Source organism: Puntigrus tetrazona, chromosome 7 (assembly GCF_018831695.1).
Source record: "Puntigrus tetrazona isolate hp1 chromosome 7, ASM1883169v1, whole genome shotgun sequence".
NCBI classification, from domain to species: Eukaryota; Metazoa; Chordata; class Actinopteri; order Cypriniformes; family Cyprinidae; genus Puntigrus; species Puntigrus tetrazona.
In genome coordinates this window covers 34,618,963-34,638,950 of record NC_056705.1, presented here as the reverse complement: position 1 = coordinate 34,638,950, position 19,988 = coordinate 34,618,963, and the positions used below count along the sequence as shown (strand labels likewise).

General features: G+C 38.0%; 2 protein-coding genes across 2 annotated transcripts in view; both read right to left on the bottom strand.

The window, feature by feature from the left end:
* The window catches only part of LOC122347998, a 15,438-nt gene extending 3,734 nt beyond the window's left edge, over positions 1-11,704 (bottom strand). Inside the window, exons 1-6 of the mRNA XM_043243229.1 lie at positions 11,596-11,704; positions 11,187-11,318; positions 10,134-10,283; positions 9,822-10,002; positions 1,387-9,730; positions 1-1,040 (exon numbers count right to left, since the gene is read on the bottom strand). The exon at positions 1-1,040 is cut by the window's left edge and continues 109 nt beyond it. Of these exons, the coding sequence (XP_043099164.1) occupies positions 1-1,040; positions 1,387-9,730; positions 9,822-10,002; positions 10,134-10,283; positions 11,187-11,318; positions 11,596-11,704 (9,956 nt within the window). The remainder of the gene's footprint in view (positions 1,041-1,386; positions 9,731-9,821; positions 10,003-10,133; positions 10,284-11,186; positions 11,319-11,595) is intronic.
* Positions 11,702-19,988, bottom strand: part of ank2b (ankyrin 2b, neuronal) — a 58,631-nt gene continuing 50,344 nt past the window's right edge. Inside the window, exons 41-42 of the mRNA XM_043243228.1 lie at positions 19,832-19,853; positions 11,702-17,194 (exon numbers count right to left, since the gene is read on the bottom strand). Of these exons, the coding sequence (XP_043099163.1) occupies positions 12,198-17,194; positions 19,832-19,853 (5,019 nt within the window). The 3' untranslated portion in view covers positions 11,702-12,197. The remainder of the gene's footprint in view (positions 17,195-19,831; positions 19,854-19,988) is intronic.

Sequence of the window (19,988 nt, the reverse complement as noted above, 5' to 3'; positions counted from 1 at the left end):
CCAACCTCACAAGTGTATTCATCTTCTGGCTCAAGAACTATGGGTAGGTCCTCACTGGCCCAGGATAAGGGCCGCTCATCCTTTTTCAACTGCGTGTGCTCTCTAAGTTTAGAGATGCCTGTCAGATATTCAGGGCTGCTTGATAAAGATGGAAGTTCCTCAACGTGGTAAACTGTTTGAGGAACATCTAAAATTTCTAATGATCCCTCCTCTTGCTCAGATGCATCAGAAAATGTTTGCCGGCAATCAAAAAACTCAGCTTCTGACTCAATGCTATCTGCATGAGCGGGCCTTGGCCTGGCTTTAAAGTTAAGACTGTAAAGTGGAAAGTCAACATCTAAAACTGCAGTAGCACCTAAATGCATCTGGTCACCTGTCATATCCTGAGTTACTTCCAGAGTACAAGGTGACATAGCAGCTACAAGTGGATAGGTTCCAGGAAAAACTAAACTTAATTCAGGCTTATCACCACCTAAAGATGGTGATGCCTGTTCAAATTTAGAAACGACATGTTTAAACTCTGAGGAAAGCTGGACAGTCCCTGCAGCACAAGGTATTTCCTTGCCTAGAAATTCTTGGCACTCTGGAGAATTCCCTTGTTCAGAAGAGGATGTGTTAAATATACGTGAAAGGGAAGTGTCTGTTGATGGTGTTTTTACTGACATTGAGGGCAAATTTTTACAATCACTTGATTCAAGACCCAAACTAAATGCAGAAGAATCAATTCGATTTAGTTTAACTCTTCTATGAGAGTCTTTAAGATGAAACTGAAAAGAATTTACTTCTTCCAGTCCTTTTAATGCTTTCGTTTCTTCAGGTGACGAACCAGGAGTGGATTTGTGGGCCTCCAAATCAAAGACAGGCTGAGATCTGTTGCGCTCAGGTATGTTGGAGACATGTGTGGCTATATCTTTTGATGATTCATTGGTAATAAAGGATTCTGTTAAATTTAAACTTTTTGAAATTGATGGTGTATCTCCTTTTCTTAGACTTGAATCTTTGACTTGAGGCATTAAATTAATTTCCTCTGAGACACTGTCCTGTACAAAATGAAAGGAAACAAAACAATGTTTCTCCCTATTTGTATAAATTACATAAAACAAATCAAAAACTGAAACACATGCCATAACATCAATATGGATATATCTTAATAATAAGATTCAAACATGCAGTTGAGTCTAAGTCTCACTACAAAAAAAATCATGGTGAATTAGTAAATATTCTCAGAATTGACCATTCTCTTGTAAGCTGCACACTCCTCAAGATTTGTCCATTTAGTCTTAATTTGTTAGTAGGTCCTGAAGGGCAGGTCTGACAATACATTCCAATTGGTTCATACATTGTTATGAACGCACAAGATTCACAGCTGCATGCTTATCTTCTTACCCTTTTTTTGTCATCTCGAGGGGCTAGTTTTCTTAAATCATGTCCTACATCTTCTTTTTGTTGCTGTAGACTTTCCATGTGTCTCTTTTCATCTATATCATGTATATTGTGGCCTTTGCTAGTTTCTTCATTTGCAGATTCACTTGTTGCTATTACGTCCTGTTCTTCACAATAAGTAATTGTCTTTGCTGCACTTGGTGTGTCCTTTTGTGTTTGCTCAGATGCTATATCGTGAAATGCCTTTGGCTGTAGTCCATCATCAAATGAACACTCAATCCTTATTTCAGAAACAGGTTCCTCAATTTCATATGGAGACTCGATCTGTTCCACGCATTGTTCAAATGTCACTGGATTCAGCAAAGCAGGATCATTTTTGAACACAGGTAAATCTTTCTTAATCTCATCAATGTCAGAAAGTGACAAATCATTCAAATTATCATAAAACTCATCTTCAGATTCACTGATCACTGATTCAGGTTCATAAAATGTCTCACAAATTAAAGGTTCTGGAGTAATAGTTTCTGTTAGTTCTGTGTCTAAGGTCGCTGCTTCAGGTGATGGGTTTCGCACATTTGTTTCAATACAGAACATTTGAGGTGATAAAGATCTAGAATCTGTGTCTGAAATATCTGAGAGAGATGATGAAGGTCTGTTTTCAGACATGATCCATTGTGGAAGTGGGTACCATGATGAGTATGATTCAGGATATGAGTCTTTATCAGAACTTTGATCATTATTTATTGAAGGTGACAATGGGCTCAAAATGAATTTGTGTTGCATAAATACCTCGCTAGATTCAGATGTATGTGCATTTGGTACTGGTGATGAAGTTGAGTATTCAGGTATAGGTGAATCAGGTGAAAGACTTTGAAATTCATTTACAGAAAAAATTGTGTCAGGGGATGAAGGCCGACTTTCAAACAAAAATTCTGCCCATGGTAATGTAGGTCTGTGCTCAGGAATTGGAGATTCAGGAGAGAGTTGCCTATACTCATTTATAGAGGTATATGATTCTGGTGAAGAGGCTCTACTATCTGAAGAGTCTATTAGACATGCATTTAATCTTGTACAATATATCAACGGATTATTGGAAAATGCTTGATTTGTTCCAAATAAATCAAATGATTCTGTTTGTACATATGTTTGCAGAGAACTAGTATCAAAAGGTGAGGATGTTTCAATATGAGATATAGCATTGTTGGAAATGTCATAATTGTGTTGCTCAGTGAATTCATTATTTGCCTTTTTACATCCAGTGTACTCAAATACACCTGGCTTTGGACAGAAAGTTTCGCCTTTATAATGAGGATCATACAAATGGGATATTAATGCTAAAGGAACAGCCTTGTACACAAGTTTATATTGAGGCATCATTCTGAAAGTCATGTTTAATGGTAGATATGTCACAATGTTGGATAGGTCTTGGCCTAAATGACATTGATCCACAGGAGATATTTCACCTGAAGCAGGAGATAAGGGTCTATTTTCAGTCCATGTAACATCATCAGATGCAAAGCTCTCCATGTCAAATTCTAAATCAGATACAACTGATTCTAGGGAGGATGATCTGTATGTGGTTTTTGGGGTGATATTTACATGCAATAATGACTTAAAGTCATAAATTGGTGAGTCTGGTGATAATGGTCTTTTTTCATTTAAGGATATGATTGATTCAGGGGAGGAGGGTCTCTCTTCAGTAGCTTGAGATGCAGTTACCCAAAGTTCAATGTCTGTCTCTAATGTAAGTGATTCAGATGACTCTGATCGTTGTACATTTATTGCTGATATTTTAAACTGTGGAACAGAGTCTGGAGATAATATTCTACACTCTTCCAATGATTTAAAGAATTCTGGAGATGCACAATCTACCACAGACCTTGTTGTGTTATGAGACATTTGGCTGTAATCACTTAGTGATTCAGGGGAAGCTGGTCTAGGCTCAGTTTCAGATATTACTGATTCAGGAGAGTTAGGCCTTTGCCCCATACTAAAGTCTGATGGATATAATTCATTTTCATCACTCAAAGAGACTGGGGAAATTGATATAGAATCTGATTCTGGTATGGAAAATGTGTATATGGATTGTGTGAACTCAGGAATGGGTGAATCAGGGGACAGTGGTCTGTTTTCTGTCACTAATGCCACTGATTCTGGTGAGGATGTTCTAAGATCCATCAGTAAGTCATCAACTTCATCTGTCTGCATTTCTTTTTCTGATAATATTGTCTGATTAGATGTTGACCTGTATCCTGTTACCAATGTTGGTTCAAAGTTTGAAGCATAATACTGAAGTATTGGAGAATCTGTCATGGCTATAGGTGAATCAGGTGAGAGAGATCTGCCTTCATTTATATATTCTGGAGAAGCTTCTGTCAAAACATTTAGTTCCTCCTCTGACAACAGAGATTCAGGGGATGATGACATATAATCTGATAAATACCTATAATCTGGAACTGATTTAATAAGTGCTGGGAAATACTGTGGCACAGGTGAGTCAGGAGAGAGCAATTTAATATCATTAACTAAGGTGTCAGAGTCTGTTGAGGATGCCCTAAAATAAGCCAAATGAGATTTCACCTCACTTGAGGTGTGTTCACTCTCTGATACTAAATCCATTAAAGGAAGCCTATACTCACATTCTGATGCACTATTCTCTAACTCATATAACTCATAACCAACATCTGATGTCATAGACTCAGGCGAGGATGACCCATGTGCTTTTATAGGCCTTGGCTCAATGAATAATTGTGAGTAATGTGGTATAGGTGAGTCAGGACATCTACATTCATTCATGGACACAACTGACTGTGGAGAAGAGCCTCTAATAAAAAGAGATTCAAAAGATGGTTCATCTTCTATAGTCCCTGAGCACAGTGATTGAGGTGAACATGATCCACTTCCTATTGCTGGCAAAGTAATCTGAGAGAATAACACACTGAATTGAGGTACAGGTGAGTCAGAGGACAGTGGTATACCCCCAGTCTCTGATATTATAGACTGGGGAGAGTCAGATCTTTGTTCTGAAATAAAGTCGGTTTGATAAAGTGTATTTTCATCATCCACATAGTCCAATTCTGGGGAAGTTGGACAGGAGCCTATCTCTGGCATGATAAATGACTGTGTGGATAGTGTGAAGTCAGGAAAAGGTGAATCAGGGGGCATTTCTCTGTTTTCATCAATTGATGCAATTGACTCCAAAGATGACCTTCTAAGGTCAATCATCAAGTCATCAAATACATCGGTCTGCATATCTATTCCTGATAGAACAGATTCTGGGGATATTGATGTGTAACCGGTTACCATTGTTGGTTCGAAATAAAAGTTATAATATTGAGCTATTGGCGAATCAGGGGACAAAGATCTAAAGTCAGGCCTTTCGTCATTTATAGACTCTGCTGATTCTGAAAAAGAGTCTTGGGTGAAAACATTTAATTCACATTCCTCATCCGATAATGCAAATTCAAGGGGAGAGGACATATAATCTGTTACAGAAACTGATTCAAAGAGTGCTGGAAAATACTGTGGAATAGGTGAGTCTGGAGATAGTGATCTGTATTCATTCGTGGACCCATTTGACCGTGGAGAAGATCCTCTTATGTCTTGTAAAAGCATGGCAGAGTCAGGTGACATGGGTCTCCATTCAGACAAGGAGTCTGGAGAAAGTGGTCTTTTGTCTGTGTCTGATAAAATTGAATCAGGGGAATCTGGTCGATATTGTAAAGTTAGCAAATCTTCAATGTAAGGTTCGCATTCTGTATTGTCTGAGCACATTGACTGAGGTGAACATGATCTAGGTCTTGTTACTGACATATTACTCTGAGGGAACAATGTCATGAATTGAGGCACAGGTGAGTCAGGGGACAGTGGTCTAATCTCAGTCTCTGATATTATAGACTGAGGAGAGTCAGATCTTTGGCCTGGATAAAGGTCAGATGGACACAATTCGTTTTCAACACCCAAAGTAACAGATTCTGGAGAGGTTGGTCGGGAGCCTGTAAGTGCTATTAAAAATGTTTGTGTGGACACTTTGAACTCAGGAATAGGGGAATCAGGGGACAGAGGTCTGTTTTCATTGAGTGATGTGACTGACTCTAATGATGACCTTCTAATGTCAATCACCAAGTCATCAAATACATCCGACTGCATATCTATTTCTGATGGAACCAATTCAGGGGATGGTGATAAGTTACTTGTAAACATTGTTGGTTCAAATTGAAAGGTATAATACTGAGATATTGGAGAATCAGGAGACAAATGTCTAAAGTCTAGCCTTTCATCATTTATAGATTCTGGAGAAGAATCTATGTTTAAAATATTTAATTCACATTCATCCTCTGATAATGCAGATTCAGGGGATGAAGACATGTATTCTGTAACTGAAACTAATTCAAAGAGTGCTGGAAAGTACTGTGGTACAGGTGAGTCTGGAGATAGGGGTCTATAGTCATCCATGGGCCCATCTGACTGTGGAGAAGAACCTCTAATATCTTTTAAAAGCATGGCAGAGTCAGGTGACATGGATCTCCATTCAGACAAGGAGTCTGGAGAAAGTGGTCTTTTTTCAGTTTCTGATAAAATTGAATCAGGGGAATCTGGTCGATATTCTATATTTAACAAATCTTCAATGTAAGGATCACATTCCGTATTCTCTGAGTACAGTGACTGAGTTGACCACGATCTAGGTCTTGTTACTGGCAAAGTACTCTGAGGGAACAATGTCATGAATTGAGGCACAGGTGAGTCAGGGGACAGTGGTCCAATCTCAGTCTCTGATATTATAGACTGAGGAGAGTCAGATCTTTGGTCTGGATAAAGGTCTGACTGACACAATTCATTTTTAACATTCAAAGTGACTGATTCTGGAGAGGATGATCGAGAGCCTGTAAATGATATGTTAAATGTTTGTGTGGCTATTGTGAACTCAGGAATAGGTGAATCAGGGGAAAGAGGTCTGTTTTCATTTAGTGAAGTGATTGACTCTGCTGAGGACCTTCTAAGATCAAAAACTATGTCATCAAATAAATCGTTCTGTACATCTGTGTCTGACAGCATTGATTCTGGGGATAGTGATACATAACTTGTTGCCCTTGTTGGTTCAAAATGCAAGACATCATACTGACTTATTGGAGAATCGGGGGACAAAGATCTAAAGTCAAACGTTTCATCATTTATAGATTTTGTTGATTCTAAAGATGAATCAAGGGTAAAATCATTTAATTCCCATTCCTCCATTGATAATTCAGATTCAGTGGATGAGGACCTATTTGTTTTAACAGAAATAGATTCAAAGACAACTGGAAAATATTGTGTTATAGGCGAGTCTGGAGATAGGGGTCTATGTTCATTAATGGACCCATTTGACTTTGGAGAAGACCCTCTAATGTCTTTCAAATACATGACAGAGTCAGGTGACATGGGTCTCCATTCAGGCAAGGAGTCTGGAGAAAGTGATCTTTTGTCAGTATCTGATAAAATTGAATCAGGGCAATCTCTTAAAAATCCACTGAATTCAGTTGCAGGTGAGACAGGTGATAGAGGCCTGGACTCATTAACTGATGATACTGACTCAGGAGGTCTACACTCAGTTTGTTCAAGAGAGTCATCAAGCAAAAGTGGTTCTGGGGATACTGGTCTAAATTGATGTTGTGATGAAAGTGGATTGCATTGACTTTCGAAATGCAGATTAATTTGAGTTAAATCCTTATTCACTGTATAGTTGACAGATTCTGTAGAGGGTGGGTATATCATTTTCTGGCCATGTAAAGTTCCAGTGTTGTCCAAAACAACAAGTTTGGAACCACCTTTGAAGTGTGGATCAAATATTTTGGCGACAAGATTTCTGAACATAGTTTTAGACATAAAAATATCCTTTGGTTTTGGTAATTCACTCATGCTTTGTTCTTCATTGTGTAGCGATTCAACACGCTTAGGAGCTAATTTTTGAGTGTATGTTTTTTCTGTTGGCTCGCCTTCAAAACAAACACTTTCAACTATAACTGTGGACAAAGGAATATATTCAGGCTCTAAAATAATTGATTCTGGGGACTGAGATCTTGGCTCACAGATCAAGGGCTCACAGTGCGAATATTCAATATCAGATGATGTTTCTAATTCAGGAGATGAGTCTCTTTGGCTCCAAAATTGGATGACATCAAAGTGTGATGTGCTTCTATAAACAGGCACAGGTGAATCAGGCGAAAGGGGTCTATGTTCATTTATTGATGTAAATGACTCAGGAGATGATATTCTGGTTTCTGTCAATACTTCTGATATTGGTTTGTTTTCATTATCTGAGAGGCCTGACTCAAATGAATCAGATCTAAACAGTTTTGTGGGTATGAAACTTTCCCACATTGTTTGAGTAAAGCTGGGAAGAGGAGAATCAGGGGAAAGGCATCTCTGGTTAGTGAGAGATGCAAATGATTCAGGGGATGATGGGCGACTTCCAGGTAAACACTCTAATGAGATCAGATCACACTCTATGTCTGAAAGTTCAGATTTTAATGATGGTGATCTGTAGCCTGCCATGAGTGATAAAGAGCCATTTTGCACTTCAGTTGAAAAACATGGAATTGGTGAATCAGGGGGAAGTACTGTATTTTTATTTACAGATGCCGTGGATTCTGGAGATGAGGGTCTTAATTCAGTCAAAAATGCATAAGGAGATGGACCATCAAAACTTGTTTCAGTGGAGTGTTCGCTATCTAAAATGTCAGAACAGATGGATGTAGGAGACCAAGATCCATTTGATTCGGGTGATAATGATCTGAAGAAAATCACAGAACCAGGTGAAATAGGTCTTTGGGTGTCATCAGTCACCTCCAAATAACATGCTCCTAGTGAATCTTCTGTATATCCTGTAAGAGGAACTGTTATTTCACCAGGTGCATGTAATGTTTTGTATTCTTCAACATGTATTGTGAATTCAGGTGTGTAATTTTCAAAAGTTGGCAAAGGTGTAGCTGGCCTAAAATCAGGCAATGGAGAGTCAACAGAGAGAAGAGTGTAATCATTCACTGAAGCTACAGATTCAGGTGAAGATACTCTTAATTCAGCCATTAATATGCATGAGTCTGGGGAAGACGGTCTATAATCAAATGGTATTGGTGAGTCTAAAGGCAAAGAATCCACTGATTCTGGTGATGATCTATATTCAGATGAAATCATTCCAAGGTTATCAAAATATTCAAACTCTAAATCTGGTGACAATGACCTTGGCTCAACTGGGGATGTTATAGATATAGGCGTAAGAGGTCTACACTTCACAATTTCTGCTGGTATTAAGGAGATAGATTCCGTTTTTGTGCATTCAGAATCTGTTGGTTTGGTTTCAGTGATTACTTCAACCCTTGTTTCTGAAGAACCAGAATCAGTTATTGGAAGTGATAACATATGTGGCTGCTTAGTAACTGAATCAAGTGACATTTGATTGAGTGTTGAAGGAGTAATCTTCTCTGTAATGTCTGTTCCACTTACAAGTGCAAAAGACATGCTAGGTTTTTGAAGAGGACTGGAAATTATTTGAGTTATGCTTTGTACTCTTTCAGTGGACAATTCTGTGATTCCAAACTGAATAACATCACTATCTTTGGAAACATCTGAAGATTCTTGTACACAGACTGGAATGATGTTACAATTCCCTTCATCCACAGAAGAAATCTCAATTTTAGGGAAACTGTAAGTCTCTACATTTACATTCTTTTCACATAGCTCAGGTAAGACATAACTTTCACCAAACAGGGTTCTATAGAATCTGTCAGAAACTTCCTCAACGTGGCGCTGTATATACTCCTCACTCTGACTTGGTTTCTTTGGAAATGCAACCTCATATTTATTTGATGAAGTAGATGAAATTTCTGTCTTTTCATTTGATGGGGATGTTGGGAAATGTATTGCACTGGAGATTGGTGAGGTAATATAATCTTCAGAATCTTGCTCGAGTTCCACAGACAACTCATTGAAATCTGGCTCAGCATGCTCAGATTCCAACAGGGTGTGCCCAAAATCTGACAATGTTGTTTGTCTCTGTCTCAGCTTGTACTCTTCATTTGAATTAACAGGTGGAGCATTCTGTTCGTCATCCTGTTGGGTGAATACTGGGATAAATTGACCCCCAGTAGCTCCTAACTCTTGGAGAGGATCATTCACAGTTTCGTGTGCCTTGCCTGATGATTCGTTGGAAATAGTACCACCTATGCAAACTGGGCCATACACTTGAGACTGCAGTCTCCAAGGAACAGCTTTGTACAGGGTAAAGAAGGGACTTACTCTTTTGAGAGTGCCTGGAAATTGTTGCCTCAGTCCAACCATATCAAAGGAACTAGGTGCTGAGGTTCCAACCACCCTGACAAATAGAGAATTAATTTTAAAACCGTTTTTACAGTATATTATTAATAAATTGTTAATGGCATAGGTCAAGAATAGAATTAACTTACTCTGAACTCATTTCTTTGTCTGTCATCAACCTCTCTTTCTGGGTATCATCAAGGGAAGATGCATTGCAGGAAAGATCTTCGACAGATGCCACCAGAGGCCCAAGTTCTGATGCTTTTTGCGTGGCTTCTGCTCGCCGACCTGGTCTGGGGCTATCCATGTCCTCCTGTAGTGCTGAAAAACCTGCAAGACCAAAACAGTTTTTGTTAAGATGTTGTGAAATTATTGCAAAAAGTGCAGCGCTTTATTATATAAATAATTTAATGTGACTTTCTTAAAAAAAACATCAATGATAAATTTATTATTATTCATACCTTCACTATGATCCAATGATATGGTTTGCTCAATTTCTGCATAGGTGTGTGACGACTGTTCTTGACTGGACTGGATAATTTTGGTTTCGATGAGATGAACAATGTCCATGCGATTTATTTTCGTAAGTGTCTTCATCAAAGTGTTCTCTGCTAATAAGTGGAGAGATTATGTTATGTATATTTTTGAATGCAACCTGACAACTGAACAATATGAGTGATCCTTCTTCCTTGGCAAACCCCCTGCTACTATGACATAATATCATAATTTGTTTCATTTTACAGCACTATGCACATAACTACACATTGCTACACTGCCCCAAGTAAAAATAGCCCCATGTCTTTATGATGTTCTGGTGGTGAGATACAGCTATTTATGTTATATGTCTGATGGTAATTTATCACCCAATTTTTCAACCAAACATTATATGTATTATCACTTCAAAAAATGTATAGCATATATTTCCTCATTAAGTGAATCACAGCAATGGTTAAGTGCCAGAATGAAGAAGAAGAAAAAATAAATAAAGCTATGCTACTCGACACTGGCCACTCAATTTCTATGTTGAAACATGTTGCATGTTACTTGCAAAATATTTATTTTACATATGGTTTTTTTTGCCACTTCTGTACAGCGTGGGTGAAAATGACGGTTACCCCATGGTTACTTTCTGTATTAGAGAAGGTTTGTTATGCTGCAACAACACAGTAATATGATATTTCAACAAAGTCTATATCAGAAAAAAAGCCATCAGAGCAGGTATCATATCTGAAATCTTCCTTCCTACGTTTCTGGACCCTGATCACGTTAGGATCCTTGCTGTCTATGAGAGTGTCAGAGAGCTCTCAGAATTCATTAAAAATATTTTAATTTGTGTTCTGAAGATGAAGAAAGGTCTTACAAGTTTAGAAAGACATTACAGTGAGTAATGACAAGATTTTACTGTTTTCTATAACAATTAAATTCAATGATAATAATTAAACTATCCCTCAGATTATTTTTTTTTATCTGGTGAATAAAGCTATGCAAATAGGAAAACTGATATGTACTCTTACCTGTAGCATTTTTGGCCTCTCTTTCTTTCCATAGCCTTATGAGGGCATGGCTTTGATCTTGTAGAGAATTTGGATTCTCATTTCTTATTTGATTGATCTGTACCTCACTGAATTCAAGCTCTCGAGCCAATTCTGTTTAAACAAAAACACATTGGTAATAATGTATTTAATACAGATCAACAAAGTATGCTAATGAAACAAATTGTACTTACTGCAAGACAATATGTGTTAAAATAAGATATATAATAATAAATAGAAGACATGACAATTATCGTAAACAAATCCTACCCTAATGTAAAAGTATCTCATGTATTATGTATTAAACAATTATATTATTTTATCCACAAAGTGTTTTCCTGTATTGCTGGGTCATTCTTAAACCATAGTGATATTCAAAAGCTTTGCTTACCTGACCAGCTGAAACCAAGGTGATCTGCTATTACAGCCAGACGCCCCTCTTTCCTATCAGCCTCTTCCTGTGGATCTACTGCAAATTCCAGCAAAGCAGCAAGAGCCATATAAGCACAAATATAACACTAACCTTTTTCTCTCTCTTTTTTTTTTTAAACAATTTACCATTTAACGTTCAGATAAATAAGGTCACTGGCTTTCTCATGAAGTAAATACATCAATTAATATTATTAACTGTGCTTTTGAAAGCAAAGTTTCTTCATTTTAGACTAATTTCAAGAAATAAGCAAATACTAGGTAAACTCTCAATCATGAACAAATACATAATATACATGAATGAATAACTCGCCTAGAAATCGCAAACATTGTAAAGAATGTATCAACAGTATCTCACAACTCATGTTTTAAATTTAAATGTATAGTGAATATACTGGCAAAAAACAACACTATAAAGACACCCCAATACATTTTGTTTTATATTAATGTTGAAATTTAAGTCAGATAAAAGGAAAAGAGACAGTCACAAAGATAGCCCAAACATCAAAGAAGCACCACGAAGAGTTGAAGTATTAGTTACAACACAGAGAAGCAGCACTTTCATCACTGAGGTGCTGAGGCAGATGAGAAAGAGATAATGGGCCCCAAGAGATGGGGGATACCTTGACTTCGGACTTTATCAGCAGGGATTCGTTCCATCTGCGTCTCAACAGGGTTGTCCCATCGGGGCCTAATGACCAAGGGATCCTCAGGGAAAGGCATTTGCATGTCAATGAAAGATTCACTCTCTTTTATTGAGGCATTAATGGTGCTGCTTTCATCATCAGACAAGGCAGCAGCCTCCTGTTTGTCTTTCTCTGCCTGAGCCAAACTCTCCACTACCTTTGCTGCTTCTTGACTAATCTCTTCAAAAAATGCAATGGACTGTTTGTTTGTGTCAGCTGGCTGACCCTTTTTTTGTTTTGCTGGTGTGGAAGTTTGAACTGGCTGGCCAGGCTTTCCCCTGACTGGTAATCTTGAGGGAAGTGTCTTAGTTGTGCTGGATAGGTCAGTGCTTGTTGGACGATTCTGTTCCTTTTTAGCCGGTTTCTTGGTGGAATCACTTTCACAGAAGCTCTTGGCTTTGGAAGACTTTGCTAAACTGGAAGTGATGGATGGGCTAGTGTCTGTCTCAGATTTTCTCCTTGATTGAGGTTTTATGGGCAGCTTTGATTTTTTGTCCTTGGCAGGTTCTACACATTCAGACCTGAGGGAGCTGGCCTTAACAGGGATTCTGGATTTTGGTTTTTCTTCCTCTTTGGAGGTGGACAGGTCTTTTCTAGCCATGGATGAACTTTTAGAGACAGATTTACTTTGGGATTGAGTCTTTTCAGAGGTTTTGGTTTGTTCTATTACTGAGTGCTGATCTTCTGGGGAGGAATCTGAAGACTCTTGGTCTTGTTGGGAATGAACTGATCTAGTAATTGTTGACACTGCTGTCTGGACATTGGCTATGACAGTGTCAGAAGAACCAGGATCAGATACTGCATGCCCCTCACTCATTACTTTGTCTGATTTAACCTCTAACATTGTTTGGTCCTTCTCTAACGTTTTATTTGAGGCAGAGTCATCCAATTTGATGAGGGTTTTAGAGTTTGAAAAATCTGACTTTGTAGCTACAGCCAAACTATTCCCAGCAGGAGAATGTACAGATAAATCTGTAGCCTCTTTAAGGAGGTCCTCATCCTTCTCTGCTTTTATTTGCAAAGATAGGTTGCAACCAATCTCATTTTCAGCATCACTGGATGCTCTAATAGGTTCATTACCTTCTTCAGCTATACCCTCTACAATGGGTTGCTCTATTTGATAAAATGCAAACCCTTCCTCCTCGTAACTCCTTTTTGTCATGTCTATCGCACCACTTCTTGTCATCTCAAAAAGTTTTCCTTCTTGGAAAAGGAAAGGATTTTGTTCACTTGTTGGTGTACCCTCCTCAGTGGGTGTCCTTGCTGGTGTTGTGTCTGGAGTCGCCCCTTGGGAATGCCGATCTACAGCCAGACCCAAGATCTTTTGCTCTTCCTCTTTGACTCTTGCTGCAAATGCATCATCATCTTCTCGCATTGAATTCCAGGCGTCTGTTTCTGCTTTTGCTGTAACTCCTCTAGATTCAGTCTTAGGAGGTTCCTCCTCAGCATCATCTTCCTCTGTGTCATCATAAATACATATTTCTGGTTTAAATGTTTCTTTTGTCTGCCCAATAATAATTGGAATAGCATCAATATCTAAGCTGCCACTACATATATCAACATAAGATGTCCCTGTATTTCTCATGTAATCACCTTTAATCTCATCTGTTACATTAGCCTCTTCCTGACTATGTGATTTGTAGTCAACATTTTGGTAATTAGCTGCCTCATTCTGCTGCTCATGACTGTACATTTCTTGATTTCCCTTTGATCTTTTTAAACTTTGCTCTTTTTGTTCATCAGTTATATTTTTGCTGTTAGTGGCAGTTTTGTTTAGCTGTACTAACTCTGAATCAACATAATCTTTGTCCTTAAATTTCTCACTATGAGATTCTTCAAGCTGTGGTTTTATAGTGTGCATTTCTGAGACAGACTGAGGTCTCCTCATTGCTGATTCAGCTGAAGATGCTGCACTGTGGACCATGGTTTGTTGAATGTCGTCAGACGTTTGGGGGCTCTTATGAATACCTGCTGGAAAAGGAGAGGGAGGTTGTACTTTAATGATCGGTTCAACAGACCGTGCTATCTCTGAGGCTTGTTTGAGTTTACTAAACCCAACATCATCCACAGAGGATGTTTCATGTTTGGATGCAAGCTCAAACAGTTTGAAGCTGTCATCTCCTGCATCAGATGCTACCAAGGTCTGAGAGGATTCACTATCTTTTCTATTGTCCTTTTTGTCTTTTGCATCTTGCTCCATTTCATCAAATGTTTTTATTTTGGCAGCCATTTTAAACATCTCTTCCTCTGGAGTAATTTTCCTCTGTGTCAGGCCACACTTCAACTCATCATCTTCTACTGTCTCTTCTGGGATTACTGATGGCTTAAAGGGAACAATCAGGACCATGGGGTCTGGGGTTTTGGGATTGACCTCATAACTTACCTCTTCAGAACTTGGTGTGTCAGGTGAGAGAGGACTCTTACCCGAACTTGTCATCAGGGACGTCTGCTCACAACTGTCATCGTCGGCATTACCCTCCTGTTCTTTGAGCATTCTACTACGCAAACTGTCTGGGGGGATTTCAGGGGCTTTGGAGGATGTCAGGGGCCCTGTGGTCACACTGGGTTGTTCTACTGTAGGTGGAAAAGCCAGGTTTGTTTTCATCTCTACAGGGCTGTTTTCTAAAGAGTCACGACATGGGGATTCTTTTGTTGGACTAGGCTCAATAGAGTCTGGGGTTTTATGGGAAGAGTTGTCTTCCATCAAGGGACTACCCTCTAAAGAGTCCTTGTGGCTAATAGTAAAAGAGTCATCAGCTACTGGACTAAGGTTCTCTGAATCTTGGTGTCTAAGAGGTAGCACTAAACCACCATGATCCTGTGTAGCTGCCCTTGAGCCCAGGGAGTCAGCAGAGGTTGGTAGTGGTTGAACATCAAAGGATTCCTCATCACTCAAAAAACTCTCTAGAGTTTCAGATGTTCTTTTTGTCAGTTTTCGAGATTTAGATGGCTTGGATGACACAGAAACAATGTCCACATCAACAGAGGTTTGTTCACCCTCAAAGTTCACCCCCCTATTTCCACGAGGAATAGACACAGACTCACTTTTTGTTGGTTCATCCACTGCTTTGCTCAATGCTGGATGGTGAACTGTAGTTTCAGATGCCTGTTCATTAGTTGTCTTCATCTCAGTAGAAAAGGAAACAGATACTTTACTTGTCTTGACTTTAGGGGTGACTGCTACTGATTTTGAGGTCTTTGCTAGTATAGACTGTGCTGGCTTTTTTGGTGATAATGAGAGGCTCTCGGGACTTGTTTCTGGAGTCTCAGCCATGCCCTCATGTTTGTAACTTTCCTCAGAACTCAATGGGGCTTCCACTTCAGCAAGGCTGGCATTGGGCGATTCGGCCAATGCTTCATGTCTAATGCTGTCAGAGCTGTCATCAAATGCACTGTTTTCTGTACCATTGTCAGGCAAAAGATCTCTGCACTGTCCTGACGAATTTTGAGGAATTGCTGTTGTCATGCTTGAGTGAGTAAAAGAAACTGCTGACACTATTCCAGAAACCACGGCCTTACCACTTTTATCTTCTGATTGTCTCTTTTGACTTGATTTTGCATCTTCTTTATTGTCTTCAGATATTTTTATGTGTGGACTACATTTGACTTCTTTTTCTTCATGGTGATCTTCAGGCTTTAAAACATCAAGAGACACTTCTTCATGTGATGGTGCTTGGGGAAGACATTGCGACGTTTTGCTCACTGCTGTGCCTTCTGTTTTGGAAGGACCTTTGTGCTCAAAAAGCCCAGACTTTCTTTTTGAGGGATCTTGGCCAGTTTGAAATGCTCTCATTAGTTCTCTTACAGACATGGTTTCCTCTAGTCTCCCAGGCTCAGAGCCTGTTGACCTAGAAGGAGACTGCTTCTGTGGTGAAGAAGTCTGTTTTTTTAGGCCTGATGTTTTCTGATCTTTGACAGACGATGCTTTGGCTTCGGTTGGTTTATGTGGAGGTTTTTGGCCTGTTTGTTTTTTCTGGCCTTTTTGTTCTTCCTCTACTTTCTTTTGAAGAGCCTTAACTTTCTCTTTAATGGAACCAATTGGTGTCTCTTCAACCACTGGTGAAACAGGAGACTTTTTTTGGTCTCCAGGGACGGGCAGAAAAGCATCCCCTTCAGAACACTTCCCAGTGTTTTTGCTAACAATACTTTCTTTTGTGCTAGTTGACTGGGTTTCATCTGTGTGTCCTTGAGGCCCTTTTCTTCTGATTGGCTTTTTTACATCTGTTGTATGGGCCTTAGTGTATTTTGCCACTGTAGGGACTATTTTCCGACCACCTCTGCGCAGAACAACCTCAGTGAACCTTTGCTGTGATGGAGACTCTTGGGATGTGGGCCTAGATGTATCAGGCACATCCAATAAGTATTCCTTAACTTCACCACTGGGAAAAGTCTCTATGCCAGGTCTGTCCCTAGCACCCTTTGGTCTCTGTGATCCTCTGTTGACTCGAACTTCCTTTAGAAGTGATTCTTGAGATTCAAAGGCAGCCATCATTTTTGCCTCTTCGATTTCACTTTCTGTTAGTAGAACCCACCCCTCATCCTTCCTATATGGACGGCTGTCTGTTTTTGCAGACTCTTCCTTGTCGCATGTTCCACTTCTCAGAATTTCACTAACTTTCTCCAAATCCTCTTTGACTTTTTCCATGATCTCAAAAGGCTCTGCTGACACCTCCTCCACCCCCTTATCTAAATAATCCCCTTGCATGGAACCCGCTTTCTCTGAGGAATCAGTAGTCAGAATAGCAGTCATTTTGATAAGGTCTTGTTTCATCTCTGATACTTCAGAGAGTAAATCTGGACTTGCTAGGGCAGGGGAGTCTCGGATCAACTGAGTTTTCAGGAATGATGTTTCAGTTGTTTCAGTGTCTTCATCGTCTTCCATTTCGATGACAATTAAGGAGCAAATTAACCAAAATTTAAATTAAAGGGACAGAGATTGGAAAAGGAGATAAGGGATAAATTCAAGTTTCAAGGACCAGAAGGCATCAAGATGACAAACAAAGCTAAGTGGACTGTGGGATAATGAGTGGTGGAGAGTCTACTGGACTCATGGGAGAATAACAACTGCAAAGCAAATACTAACCAAATCTTAAAGACAACAGAAGAATAAGCAGAACACTTGCTTATTCACATTTAGTTCAACAACACATTCACAAACAAACAAAAAGACAAACTAGTGTGAAAATTAAAAAGGGAGACGAAAATAAGCCGACCCAAACACTGGGACATGTACTGAAAAACAGTAACACAAAGTAGACATTGCTCATATATAACTCATGTCTACAGAAGAAATAAAGAGAAAGGAAGAAAGAAAGATAAAGAGAGAATTCAGAGAACTCAAGAGAGAACTTTATAAAACTGAACTAAGTTTTTTAAGAAAGCCAGTGATATGCAACTAAAATGGAATAACAGTACAAATAAGTTTTTAAAAAGTGGAATAAATGCATTTAAAGAACACAACATAAGCAGAATGTCGTTTTATAACTGAAAGTGATTTTTTTTAATATTAGTAGTGGCAATGATGAATAGTGTTAAACAAAGATCCGTTCTGAAAAATCATTCACACACACAAGACAGCATTCAAAATACTCTATGTCAGCTGTTATTTCCTTAGTAAACTAATGTGTTATTGTTTACTTGTAAGTAATAGATCTGGATTCTAATTTGAACTTTGCACTTAAACATTAACCTAATGTATATACTATACTTATAGGTCACATTACATAGTGTGGTGATTTGATACTCTCTAAAGCAATAATAGCAAGCAAACTATACAAAGTCAATATTAAACTGATAAAGCCACACATCTAACAAACAAAGAAATAAATAAATCCAAACTGGGCAATGACTAGGTTGAATGCAGGTTTATAGCATATACCCACTTCAGTGTTTTGTACATTCCTAGAGTACATAAAGAAAAGGGAAGAGTTTTGCTATGCTGGCTTATTAAACAAAGGTACTAAACAGGTACTAATGAGGATGACTCATACAGATTTAGATGGAAATCATAATTTGCTTTGCAGATTGTTATTGTGTAATGAAGGGAATAGGGCTCTAAAACAGTCGAAAACAAACATCACCACAGTATGAATGAAATTCACATTGTGCATAAAAAGTGATTGTTCAATAATCTTTCCCTCTATCATGATCAGAATAATACTAACATAAAAAAGGAAAGCTACACTCACTAATATCACCTAAAATAAGAAAATGGGGAACCACAGCTCTGCACATTTTTATTTCCATTATTCAGCATACTTGATGCTTGACTTGAGCTTGTTACAAGAGAGCCAAACTAGACTGTGTGAGATATTAGAGACATACAAAACATGCATAGCAATGTGTCCCCAGAACCAGGATTTAAAAGAATAGTTCACCAGATAAAAAAAAATCTTAACAACTCCAGCCCGTCAATAAACATCTTATGAAGTGAATCCCTGCATGTTTGTAATAAATCCCTAATTAACTTTTTTTAACCAGCTTTATCTATAATATTATTTTCTCCAGTGAAAGAGGCATCTTGTCTACAATCAGGAGAGAAAATTCTAAACAAATAGAATTCTAAAGTTTTTAACTGGAGGAGGTCTATTATAGATTATGGACTCATACTTTGACCAGACAATGGTTTAAAGTTAAAATGCCTTAATAAAGGATTGATTTGTTTCTTACACGCATGCAGCATTTTACTTCACAAAACCTTAAATGATGGACTAGAGTTGATGCATGAGATATAATGCTAAATTTATCTAAATCTGTTTTGTGGAATAAAAAAAACTCTTTTACTTCTTGGATGACACGGCATGAGGGTGAAAACATTTTTAGGAAATGCTAAATTTTGGGTAAACTATTCTTTTTAAATCGTTGGCCTAAAAAGAATTAAAGTTTGAGTAGTAATTATAAAAAAGTTTGTCTTTGTGTTTCTCATATGCATATAATTAACATTACACAATACAATTATTTTACATCTAAAGATAGATCTGACAGGATGTTTAAAAATACACTACATAACTTTCGGTGCTGTAGCACTTAATAAACAAAAAAATTGTCTTGTGAAAGAACATTGTAGTCAGAGATACTTAATAGTCCCATTATTGGTATAGGTGTACCTAAAATGTGAGTCAGACAAAGACAAAAACTTTTGGTAGATGTATAGTTACTCATATAAAGTTTGTTTAAATATTTGTAACAATATATTTACATATTGTACCTTTAACATCAAATTTAAATACAAAAAATGTACATTTAAAATTTTTTTTTTCCTTATGCATATAATTTAATAGTATTTTAGGTGAACGACATGTGAGATTCAATACCCTAAAGTTTACATTAACTAAATTTAACTGAGAAAAGTGTTGTATAACAGGCAATAGTTAACTCACTCAGACACAAACAATTGTTTTATGGAATGTTAATATCATGCATTGTAAGTTATTTTACAGTGGTGACATTCTCAGTTAGTAAGTTAGGTGTCTGGTGCAAGATAAAATAGTTTAATTAAACTAGGCATCTTACATTTCTCAAGTGTTCGGCTTGTCTGTAAAGAAAAACAGGTGAAGAAAATTCAGTTTTATACATGCTATGCATCAACAAACACATATTTTTTTCTTAAAACTGCCAATTTACTTTTTGATTTTATGCTATTTGACCCCACATAAGCTATCTTGATGCT